The following is a 12,815-nucleotide window of genomic DNA, read 5'->3' on the forward strand; positions in this document are numbered from 1 at the left end:
AAAGATCATATAAAACAATGATTTCATTTTATATATAATGAGGCAACTGAATCCAGAGAGCCCAAACAACATACATAAAATAACATGGAACAAGTGAGAAAAAAGTTAGGGACTCTGTTCTTCAATGCCGCTTCACTTAAAAGAATGGATTGGTAGTTAATTTAGGATCTAAATCTTATACTGAGTTTGTCTGCTTAGAATAAGTTTTAAAAATTTATTTATTTATTTTAATTGGGGGATAATTACTTTACAATATTGTGATGGTTTTTGCCATAGAGTGACATGAATCGGCCATAGGCATACATGTGTCCCCTTCCTCCTGAATCCTCCTCCATAGCTTTTATAGTTATCTTTATACTTGTCTTCTCCACTTCGTAGCTGGTGAATTCTCTGAGAATAGGTACTGTATGTCTCATATATCTTGTACCACTAAGCCCATCTTTGTGTCCCATGCAGTGGTTCAGCACAGGGTCTGAGCACAGCTGAAAGTCTATCACTATTTTTAATACTGAATTGGATATACTTTAGTAAGTGATGCCTTTACGTAGCCTGGCCCTCAACTCTCTGGCCAGTTTATTATTTATAGAGGTAAGTCTATCTACTGGGAAGCAAATGATGAGCAGAACTAAAGAGAGAAATTTAGACTAGGGTCCGCATGAAAAGATAGTCTAAATGCAACATAGTTAGACCTTATTTTTAGATCATGATTATCAAATAGAATTGTTGAGGCAGAAGGGACCTCAGAGATCCCTCATATAAATACCTCTCCTAGAAAAGAGGAAAGAGGTCTGTGTATCTTCCTGAGTGCTCAGAAATGAGGGCACAAAACTGGGAGTTCTGCTCTCCAAGGGATCTGAAGTCTAAGTTGATTTCCTCTTATTTTAATTAACTGATGTATTAATTTAGCAAACATTCATTGAGTCACTGTTAAGTCACTTAACTAGATGCTACAGAGAAAGAAAAGCTGATTTGGGCAGAGGTCTTTATGTAATTAATTATGAAACAAATTAAGTATTATCTGTCAAAAAATGTAATTAAAATATGAAGTGGGTTCAAATGAGAGATGTTTATTTGGTCTGGGAATACCAGGGTGAGCCTAAAAGAGAAGATCACATATGAAATGTGTATTGCTGGCTGGGGTAGGATTTAAAAATTTGAGAATGGGGATGGCCATAAGAGGAAAATCTAGGAGTGGTTAAGGCATAGAAATGTCAAGAGATATAGAAAAGTCATTAGTTTTTTTTTTTAGCCAAAAAAAAAAATCAGTAATATATGGTCCTTAATATTATGTTATATGTTTATAATATAGCAGCTATTATTATATATAATATGGTATGTACGTACAATGTATACTATACATATATGTACAATTCATTTGTGTATATATATATATGGGGCTTCCCTGGTGGCTCAGACGGTAAAGCGTCTGCCTGCAATGCGGGAGACCAGGGTTCGATTCCTGGGTTGGGAAGATCCCCTGGAGAAGGAAATGGCAATCCACTCCAGCACTCTTGCCTGGAAAATCCCATGGACAGAGGAGCCTGATAGGCTACAGTCCGTGGGGTCACAAAGAGTCGGACACTACTGAACGACTTCACTTTCACTTCACTTTCATATAGTAATATGTTCTATTTTTATTGGATACTGTTAATATAGTATTTTATAGTATTTTAAATGTTTGTAGCATGGTATTATTTATATTCACTTGGCAAAAGCATTGGCTATATGGTCAGGAAAAAGAGAAACAGCAGGCTTGAAATTAATTGTTAGGCTATCCATGCTCTCCTTCTGCTCTGCATTTGGTTTCCATGGAAACCTTCCAGAGGATCCTGTAAGTCAGCGACTGACCAAAGCTGGTTTGCTGAGCCCTTTGAAATGAGATGTAAGCTTGAATGTCAGAGAAAATGTTGCAAGTAAAATTGCACTGGCTGAATAATTTTTAAAGTCCATTGAACATAATTAGGCCTATTATCTTCCACCTGTAATTCTGTTCCTAGCCATCATATTATCAGGTCCCCAACCACATCCATATACAAGTATATAACTTACATCACTATGTATCTCTTGGAGTGTCACAATTTAAGGTCATTTCAAACATGTAAGTGGGTTTCTTAGGTGGCTCAGTGGTAAAGAACACACCTGTCAATGGAGGAGACCCAAGAGGCACACGTTCGATCCTTGGCTCAGGAAGATCCTCTGGAGGAGGAAAGGGCAACCAACTCCAGTATTATTACCTGGGAAATGCCATGGACAGAGTAGCCTGGGAGGCTACAGTCCATCGGGTTGCAGAGTCAGACACAACTGAGCACTCATGCAGACATACAAAGAAGATATAGTGGGCAACTGTTGTTCCTACGGGACAAACCCAGATGCGCAAAATGCAGCTCTCTTTATTTTTTCATACCTCGCTTATTTTTATCTTGCACCTCCATTTCTGCCAAATGGTTGGTAGGAAAAGTATCCTAATTACACTGAAGTCCATGAGATTCAAGTTACACTTATTATATTCAAGTTACAAAATTGTTACATTCAAGTTACAAACTTAGTCAATTTTGAACTTTCTACCCTCATCCTTCATTTCCCCAGGGTTGATTCTGAGCTCTGCAACTACAAGGTTACAGCATTGGTAAAGAGTGGTGTCCATTTTTCCACTTTGATACACCTTCCTGTGGCCTCCTTTGATATGTACTGTGACCTGTGATGGTGTTTGGTCAACTCTCTCTGCCCCAACATCTGCTGGAAGTAACTCATTCCTACCATGGTCACCCAACAACATTGTTATCTAACATTGACCTCCAACATCATCATCCGGGGGAGACTCCCCTCATCATAAACTGGAGACTCCTTTAGATTTCCCCTAAAATCTAATTGCTATAATCCCTTTAAAATTTAATTAATTAGCTGGTAAAAATAATATATTGATAAGTTAAAAGCTCATTTTTAAAAGAAGTGAGATTACAGCAAGGGTAAGAAGGATAATTCAAAGGATAATTGAATATACCTTGAATAGTTTAGGATGGAAAGGCACACACTGCTAAATTTAAAATGATAACTAATATAGACCTGCCATATAGCATGGGGAACTCTGCTCAATGCTATGCGGCAGCCTGGATGGAAGAGGGGCTTGGGAGAGAATGGATACATGTATATGCATGGCTGAGTCCCTTCGTAGTTCTCCTGAAAATAGCATAACATTGTTAACAGGCTATACAGCAATATAAAATAAAAAGTTAAGAAAAAATATAAAAATGAAATCAAGTTGACAAATGAAGCATAAAACTCACAAATATAAATATATTTCTTTGATTAAATTCAGTATCAATTATTTGATTTTACATAAAACAACATAATCATTTAGATAAAATCAGTGCATTTAGGATTTTATTAGGTTTTATAGTATTTTTTTGCATTTATTTTGCTTATTTCTATATAAAGATTGAAAGCAACCATTCACATCTAGTTTCAAATTAGAGATGACAATACTTAAGAAAATGTACAGTCAACAAGAATATTTTTTTCTGTTTGTATATAATTCAAGTTGAAGTACCAACAATCTAGATTCAGCATTTCACCTCTGGGCATATACACAAGAGATTTGGAAATATATAGTCAAACAGAAACATATATAAATTTTCATAAGAGCACTATTAACAATAATCTAAAGTAGGAATAACTCAGTTCAGTTCAGTTTCAGTTCAGTTGCTTAGTCGTGTCCAACTCTTTGCAACCACATGGACTGGAGCACGCCAGGCTTCCCTGTCCACCACCAACTCCCGGAGCTTACACAAACTCATGTCCATTGAGTCAGTGATGTCATCCAACCATCTTATCCTCTGTTGTTCCCTTCTCCCGCCTTCAATCTTTTCCAGGGTCTTTTCCAATGAGTCAGTTCTTTGCATCAGGTGGCCAAATTATTGGAGCTTCAGTTTCAACATCAGTCTTTCCAATGAATATTCAGGATTGATTTTCTTTAGGATTGACTTGTTGGATCTCCTTGCAGTCCAAGGGACTCTCAAGAATCTTCAACACCAAGTTCAAAAGTATCAATTCTTCACCACTCAGCTTTCTTGATAATCCAACTCTCACATCCATACACAACTACTGGGAAAACCATAGCTTTGACTAGATGGACTTTTGTTGGCAAAGTAATGTCTCTGCTTTTTAATATGCTGTCTAGGTTGGTCATAGCTTTCCTTCCAATGAGCAAGTGCTTTTTAATTTCATGGGTGCAGTCACCATCAGCAGTGATTTTGGAGCTCCCCAAAATAAGGTCTCTCACTGTTTCCATTGTTTCCCCATCTATTTGCCCGGACCAGATGCCATGATCTTAGTTTTCTGAAAGTTGAGTTTTAAGCCAATTTTTTCACTTTTCTCTTTCACTTTCATCAACAGCCTCTTTAGTTCTTGTTTGCTTTCTGCCATAAAGGTGCCATAAGGGTGGTGTCATTTGCATATCTGAGGTTATCTGCATTCCTGAGGCAGTAACCTTAATAACCTCAGAAACAACCCATATACCCATAAAGTAATGAATGAGTAAAAAATGTACAATATCTACACTGTACACAATTATTTGGCTATAAAAGGAATGAAGTGCTGGTAGATGCTATGAAGTAGATGAACCTTGAAAACATTATGCCAAATGAAAGAAGGCAGATGCAAAAGGCTACATGGTGTATGATTGTATTTACATGAACTGTGCACAAAAGACAAGTCCATAACAACAGAAAAGCACATTATGGTGTCCTAGAGTGAGGGATGGGAAGAAGTAATGCCTGCAAGTAGGCACGAGGGATCTTTCTAAAGTGATAGAAATGTTCTAAAATTGGATTGTGGTGGTGGTGGCAAAACTGTGAAATCACTAAACTGTATACTTTAAAATGATGGGTCTTATGATGTGTGAATTATATCTCAAGAAATTTGTTATTAAGAAGTCAATAGTCTAGGTTCTTTTAACACATTATTCCAGCCACTTTAAATCATACTAATTAAGTGAAAGTAATTAAAATAGTGCTACTTCTTAATATTTACAGAAAGATTTACAATTCAAAACCAAATTTGCACACACATTATCTCATGTGAAATTCATAAAACTATAATGTGAAAGGTATTATCATCTCAGGTTTACAGATAAAGAAATTTGGTGATCATCAGACAATTTGAGTAACTTGTTCATTCTCACACACCAGTCATTGTGTGGTCAGGATGTAAACCCAGATGTTATGATTAAAAATCTTACACTTTAAGTACCATGCAGAAATCATGAGCCCTATAATTGTTCTGAGGAAGAACCAACCATTGAGACATTAAATGTCAGGAATGAAAATATTAATGTAGCATCAGGTCTCTACTTTTCATAGATAATAAGTTGAATGTTTTCTAGCATACCTGGTAGCTCTTCCAGAATGGTCCTTGGCAAAAGTTTCATCATCTTCAATACAGAGACCAACTGGCTACGTCAAAAAACAAAAAAGTATTAGAGTCCTTAAACTAATTAGTGAGAAAATGATGTTATCTGTAAGCCTTAGGGACTTAAAACAGATTTCATGGAATCTGGTCCCTTAGAGATGCCAGTTCTATTTAAGCCTCTGATACCCACTCTTGAGGGAGGCTTTAGAGCCTAGAGAAAGGATCAATGACTCAATGAGCTCTAGATTTGCACAGACCCTGACCAGCTTAAGGACAGAAACATAGCAACACCACAAACCTAAAGACCCCAGGATCAAGCCAGTTTGTAGTCCTTTCTTGACAAGGTGACCATAAAAGCATCCATAAGAGGCACCAGGAGAACAGAGAAGTGTAAAACTGTACTGACTTGGACCACAACACTGTTTTTATGACAGTATAAGCCTACATGATTATTATAACATATAGTTTCCTTTCTTTTTCCCTGTATCTTTTCCTATCACTTTCTCACTCCTCTCTGCCCTTTCTGCTATGTAACTTCCTTGTTCTATTTTTTCCCCATTTGCTTTAAGTAGACGCTAAGACATTTTCACTCTTTTGTCATGGAATATAAACACAAATATATTTGTTTCACCTTAGTTCTTAACCTACGTGTCATTTTCCTAGTTTAGTCTAAGTAGTGATTCCTCATCATTTTGATGGCTGTGACCCCTTTTAAGAACCCAAGAATACTTATGGACATTTTCCCAGAAAAAAATATGTGTCTGTGTGTGTATGTCTGCGTGTATCTCCCTCCCCATCCGCCCTACATGACATGCTGAATATGATGTCAAAGGATTAAATAGAACTGATTCAGATCAACCACAACATACCCTGGATCTAAATTCTAATCCTGAATCTAAGACATTGGGCATTTCTGTTCTCTCTTGACCTTTATTTTTTCAAATACAATTCGAGACACAAACTGAGTTCGTCTTTTTGTCTCCTTCCATATTTAGCCATGTAGGATTTACTCTGCGTTAGTTATGATATATGTCTGCTCTCTGGCTCTCCTTTGTATGATGATAATAAAGATATGTTTACAGTTAAGGAATTGTGCCATAGAATCATTCATTAGAACATTAAGATTTGGGCTCCTGAATTGTTAAATTGTTCCCTAGCCTAACTGTTCTCATGAATTTTAAGAGAAGAAATTAAAAATAACCACTTTAATATATTTACAGTGTTCTTGTCCCTGGAGAGTCATTCAAATGATTAACATTGCTTGGTATGTCATTTCCTGGTATTCACTTCAATGCTATTATACACAGAGTAAACATTCAGTCTGATAGTCCTTTTTCTATCCATTTTATTGTCTGACTCACTTTACAGCCTTACAATGGTATGAGGCTTCTCTTTCACCAACACGAAACCTGGACTGAGACTTTTAAAAACTCAGAAATAATTATAGACCAAATATAATCAGGTGACTCATGCTTAGCAAACAGCTCACCAGATCTCTGTTTTGGCGGGAAGAGAGAGTGTCAGAAATTACTATCTGGTAATCATACATAATGTGGCAATTTATTTAATCTTCTATTATGCAGTTTACTCTTCTGAGACTTTCATTTTCATTTGTAAGTAATGTGGCAAATTATTATTCCATTTACTCTTCTGTAAGTGGGGAATAGTAATACAAATACTACAGATGGTTGTTAAGAGGATTAAATGTGTTAATGTATATAAAGGGCTGATTATTAGTTATTATTTATTTAATTTACTGATTTTCCATAGTGCATTGGAACTAGATAATAATGTGAGGAGTGGTGAGGGGAAGGAATAAAGACAGGACCCCTAATTCCCTAGACTTCTCAAGTGCTCCCAGTTCCTCTCTGTGTTCTCCATTTTGTACTCATCTATATTTTCATAAATACAAGGAGCAGTTACATCTTTAGCCCTGAACTTCTCTTTGGTGTCAGAGTCATGCATTCAGCTCCACTTTGGACATCATCAATTGCTTGGTCCATATGTTCCTTAAAGTCAATAGATACAGGAACAATTCTATTATTTACCTTAAAAATAGATTTTCATTCTATAATTCACTTAGTTCCATATTTCACTTACTAGCACTACCATCCACCATGTTGAATTAAGAGAATAATTTAGCATTATAGGAATGAGGTTTTTTTCAATGTCTAAACTTTCGCTAATTTTGTTTTATTGTGTGTTATAATTTCTCTTCTCTGATATGAAAACTTTCCCCTTTCTCCTCTTGGATCAATAGAATCAATAGAACATATTCTTTTTATTCAAAACTTCAATGAAAATAAAATCAAAACATGTTATCTAAAAAAGGCATGGTCTAAACTTTTATGATTTATTTTATCATAAAAATTTTATATATCTTATTATTCCCCGAGGCAATGAAGAAAAAAAGCTGAAGGATGTGGGTATGATGGATTCCTCAAAGTTAATAATCTGTTTTTCAGATTAATTTCTGACTCATCACACATGTTAGTCTTGATTTTATACTTAAAAGTTGCTTTCCCTTTGCATATTAAAAAAAAACTGTTTAGGATGTTAAATTAAGTTCATCTGATTTCATAGGGTTGCTTCAGGAGCAGAAAATATCCTATTTCAGATAGTTCATGACATTTGTTATTTCTGAATCTCTTTTAGAGAATACAAAGAAACCTCTCCAGAATGTTATGAAATATTTTTTATTTTCAGTTATTTACTTTATCCATAGTTTTTGAAATTTTTTGTATGTATATTTGTGCAATGCTGATTAGAATCCTCAATTTAGTTAAATTGAAAGAATTATAAAAGTTAATCCATATCTCTCCCCTACTTAGATCAGAAATAGGATACATAATATATTCAAATATTTTAGTAAAGAAAAACTTATTGCCATTTTAGGCAGTTTCTTTTACCAATATCTTCCATATGGATGTAGATGAAAATGTGGACACTACAACACCTCATGATTAAAGAAAGGGCATGCTGGAAAGAATACAGTATATTGTGTATTTTTGATGACAGTCCAAATACACAAAGATGCTTTGATAGGCTTGGGTGATGGGTGAATACTAAAACTATGAAACTGGACACCTATAAACTATATATGTAGGAACCTGGGTTTTCATAAAAACAGACTTAAAAAATGGTTTCAGCACTAAATAACAGAAACCAGTGTGAAAAAGTCTTTTTAGCTTCACATATGAATAATTTAATTTCAGATCACAGTGTTCTCAAAGTCGCTTTCAAAGTTCATGAAATGTAAACGTGCGCTGACAGAAATAGAATCAGGAATGCAGGGTAACAGCTCTCATTGTATAACTGTCTGGAATGTTTAACAATAATAGACAGGAAGAGTATAGTGAAACAAAAATTGCAAAGGAGGGACTCAGTGACAACTTGGCAAGGGTGTTTATGGAGAAATCCAAATTTAAAAAAAATGAATGACCGAGCCACATTGTCTTGTCCTCTCAGTTTAAAAAATACAATAATATTTTCTCTTATCTGCATTTCCATAATTATTTTTCTCCTTTTCCAATTACAGTATAATGGATTTGGAATCCTTGGAGTCTAATTCTGGATCTTCCATGAGTTATATATGAGAAATTCAACAAGTTACTTAATCTCTCTGAATCATAATTTCATCATCTATGAAATAGAAATACTATTCCTACCATATATACAGGACTCTGTTACTGTTTAGTCACTCAGTCGTGTTCCATTCTTTGTGACCCTATGGACTGTAGCCCACCAGGCTCCTCTGCCAGTGGGATTTCCCAGGCAAGAATACCGGAGTGGGTTGCCATTTCCTTCTCCAGGGGATCTTCCCTTATGAGACTCTATAAAGGCTTAACTCGAAAATGGTCATAAAAATTCTCTGTAAACTGTAAACAGGCCTCATTTTCCCTTTTCTTTTCTCTACTCTATTTTGTTTTCCTTCCCTTTCTCTTTCTTTTCCTTCATCAGTTTCCAAGGCTTCTACTCTCTTTGTCACTTGCTCCTCTCTAGCTGATAATAAAACAATGTCTGTCCATATACCAGCCTGCCTTCAGTCCTCACCCCAGAGACGGCACCTCCTTCTGGGGTATTTGCTATTCTTGATGTCTCAATCACAATAAGCATTATCCTTCCATGAATAGAACCTATGATCATCTTTCTTTTTATGAATCTATTGGTAGCAAGCTGCGGATTTTGGTGCTGTGGGTCATTAACTTACTGTCACTTTCCCTCTTTCCAGGACAAAAATCTAACTTTTACGGAGATAAGGAATCACACTTTGGTTAAAGAATTCATCCTGTTGGGCATCCCTCGAACCCAGGGGCAGGAAGTTGTGCTCTTTGTGGTGTTCTTAATCTTCTACGTCCGCACTCTGCTAGGAAATCTGCTTATCCTGCTAGCTGTGGTGTCTGATTCCCGCCTCCACACTCCTATGTATTTCTTTCTTTGTAACCTCTCTGTGCTGGACATTGGTTTCTCTTCTGTGAGCACCCCAAAGATGTTGGCCAACCTGCTGGTGAAGAGCCGGGTCGTCTCCCTGGGTGGCTGCGTGTCCCAGGTCTTCTTTTACCACTGCCTGGGCTGCACGGAGTCTGCTCTACACGGTGATGGCGTATGACTGATTTGCTGTGATCTGCAACCCGCTGCGTTATGCCATCATCATGAACCGTCGGGCGTGTGCCCTGCTGGTGGCTGGTGCCTGGGCTATTAGCTCTTTCCATGCCACAAGTCTCACTACACTGACCTTCCAATTGTCATACCGTGGGTCTAATGAGATAGGTTATTTCTTCTGCGACATCTTTCCTGTTGTCAAATTGGCCTGTAGTAACACACTCATCATTGAGATGGTAAGCCTCACCAACATTGGCCTCGAGCCCAGGATCTGTTTCCTCTACATGCGCATCGTCACTGCAGTGGTAAAGATCCACGCGGCTGAGGGGTGGCACAAGGCAGCGTCTACCTGTGTCTCCCACCTCTCTGTGGTCACTCTGTTCTTCGGGCCCTGTGCTCTTGTCTATACCCAGCCGTCTTTGAGTAAGGTGCTGGTCACTCCAGTGCAGATCTTTGCAAGTGTAATCTCCCCCATGCTGAACCCCACAATCTACACTTAGAGAAACAAAGATGTCAAGGGAGCCCTGAAGAAACTGGTTGAGGGGTGGATTGTTTCAGAAGGAGGTCATTAGTCACTTGTGGGTAAAGATGATTTTTTTCCCCTCCTCATTTGTATATAAATTAATTTTCAAAATGTATCTATGACAGTTGTAAAGGTCTTTTTGCAGTAAAGAAAGTGGGGAAGCAACTCTAGCTGATCCAAACTGGTGGCATTTTCCCCATCTCAGAGACCAGGCATCAGCAAATATTTTTTCTAAAGGTCCAAGTAGTACGTATTTTAGGCTTTGGGAACCAGAGGGTCTCTGTCACAAATACAAAATTCTGCTATGGTAGCATGAAAACAGTCATAGAATGACTGAATAAACATGAATGAATGAAAAAAGATAAGGCTTAATCCAGTGAAATTCCATTTACACAAATAGGCTACAGGCAGGATATTCCCCACAAGCCATAGTTTACTAATCTCTGTCAGAGGTTACTTGAATTTGAAATCAGTTTTTTTCAAGGCTACGTTGATAGTGGTTTAAGACTGGACTTTGACGTGGGCTGAGTCCCACCAGCGCACAAGCTGAACTATTGATCAAGGATGGTCAAGGAAGGGATGGGTGTCAGGAACACAGGGAGCACACCTTGGAGAGAAATCCACAGCATCTCAGTGAGACCTGCTATTGCTACAGGCTCATCTGAATATGACCCATGCTTAAGTTTGGCCACCTGATGCAAAGAAGAGAAACCCTGATGCTGGGAAAGATTGAGGGCAGGAGAAGAAGGGGGTGACAGGGGATAAGATGTTGGCTAGCATCACCGACTCAATGGACATGGGTTTAAGCAAACTCCAGGAGACAGTGAGGGATAGGGAAGCCTGGTGTGCTGCAGACCATGGGGTTGCAGAGAGCCCGACATGACTTAGTGACTGAACAACAACAATGCCAAAAATAACGGGCTTCCCAGGTGGCTCAGTGGTAAAGAATCTACCTGCCAAGCAGGAGATGCAGGTTCAGTCTCTGGGTCGGGAAGATCCTCTAGAGAAGGAAATGGCAACCCACTTCAGTACTCTTGCCTGGGAAATCCCATGGACAGAGGAATTTGGCAGGCTACTGTCCATAGGGCTGCACAGATTAGACACAATTTAATGATTAAACAACAGCAACAATGCCTAGAAATGTACTAATACCTTTGGTCCTGGTACTAGAAATGGTTTGCGGCCAGTTTTCATAGGCTTGAAGGTCATAGAGGTCATTAGTAGTAGTAGTGTTAATCACTCAGTCATGTCCAACTCTGCGATCCCACAGACTGTGGCCTGCCAGGCTCCTCTGTCCATGGGATTCTCCAGGCAAGTGGGTTACCATTTCTTCTCCAAGGGATCTTCCCGACCTAAGGATTGAACCCGAGTCTCCTATATTGCAGGCAGATTCTTTACTGTCTGAATCACCAAGAAAAGAACTATCTGTCTGAAATCTTGATGTCCAGTCTAGGAAGTAAGAGAACCAAAAAAATGACTCAAAAGAAGTTGTCTGCATATGGAAAAATAATACTGAGAGGAACTCGGGACAATTGGCAGTTGTCAGGCTTTATCCTCACATCTGTTCTTAAGTCCATTGAACTTTTTATTCCTGGAGGTTGGTTTTTTTTTTTGTTTTTTGTTATTTTTTTTAATCTGCTATTTTCATCTCCTGAGAGGGACCATTGCCTTACATCTCCTAGAACATACTGTTTCAAATGAACTAATATGGAGAAACTTTGACAGCATTTCTAATTCTTCCTAATATCATTCTATGATGTCACATTTTATATGTACAGTTGCTTATTTTCCTGTTAACAACACTGTTCATTGCACCTTCTGTTTCCTCTAGTGCACATGCCATAGGTAGTATTGAGTAAAGGATGTCATCCAACAAGTCCTAGAATATGAAATTGAAAGGTATCAATGTGTCTTGCTGTATCGAAACTCAAAGCACCCAAGGTTAATCACAGGAAGGAAAATCTTCAGTCCTTTTACAAAACGGTCTCAGATTTGTCCCTCTGTGTCTCGCTTTTTCCTTGTTGGCTCTCACCCGTGGATTAATCAGAGGTACACATGTTGCAGGTGGACAGTCTGAACCTGGTTTAGGCAAGACATTTTTTTCTCTGATTAAAAAAGAAATGATGTTATTAGAAGGATAGCAATAGAAACAAGGGATACAAAAACTGAGAACAAGTAAATGTAAAAAACAGATTGAGTTGTGAAGGCAGATAGCACTCTCTCAGCAATGACTTCTGTATGAAAGCGCCTTCTCTTGCGGAATGGGGGTTCAGGATTGGGAACT

The 12,815-nt window shown here is 37.9% G+C and overlaps 1 protein-coding gene across 1 annotated transcript; it reads left to right on the forward strand.

Annotated features, from left to right (window-relative positions):
* LOC102169262 (putative olfactory receptor 10D4) lies at positions 1,778 to 10,508 on the forward strand. Its single transcript, XM_013975795.2, is given in 3 exon segments — positions 1,778 to 1,831; positions 9,638 to 9,987; positions 9,989 to 10,508. Coding segments are annotated over 3 exon segments (924 nt in total).

This window comes from Capra hircus, chromosome 29 (assembly GCF_001704415.2).
Source record: "Capra hircus breed San Clemente chromosome 29, ASM170441v1, whole genome shotgun sequence".
Lineage (NCBI taxonomy): Eukaryota > Metazoa > Chordata > Mammalia > Artiodactyla > Bovidae > Capra > Capra hircus.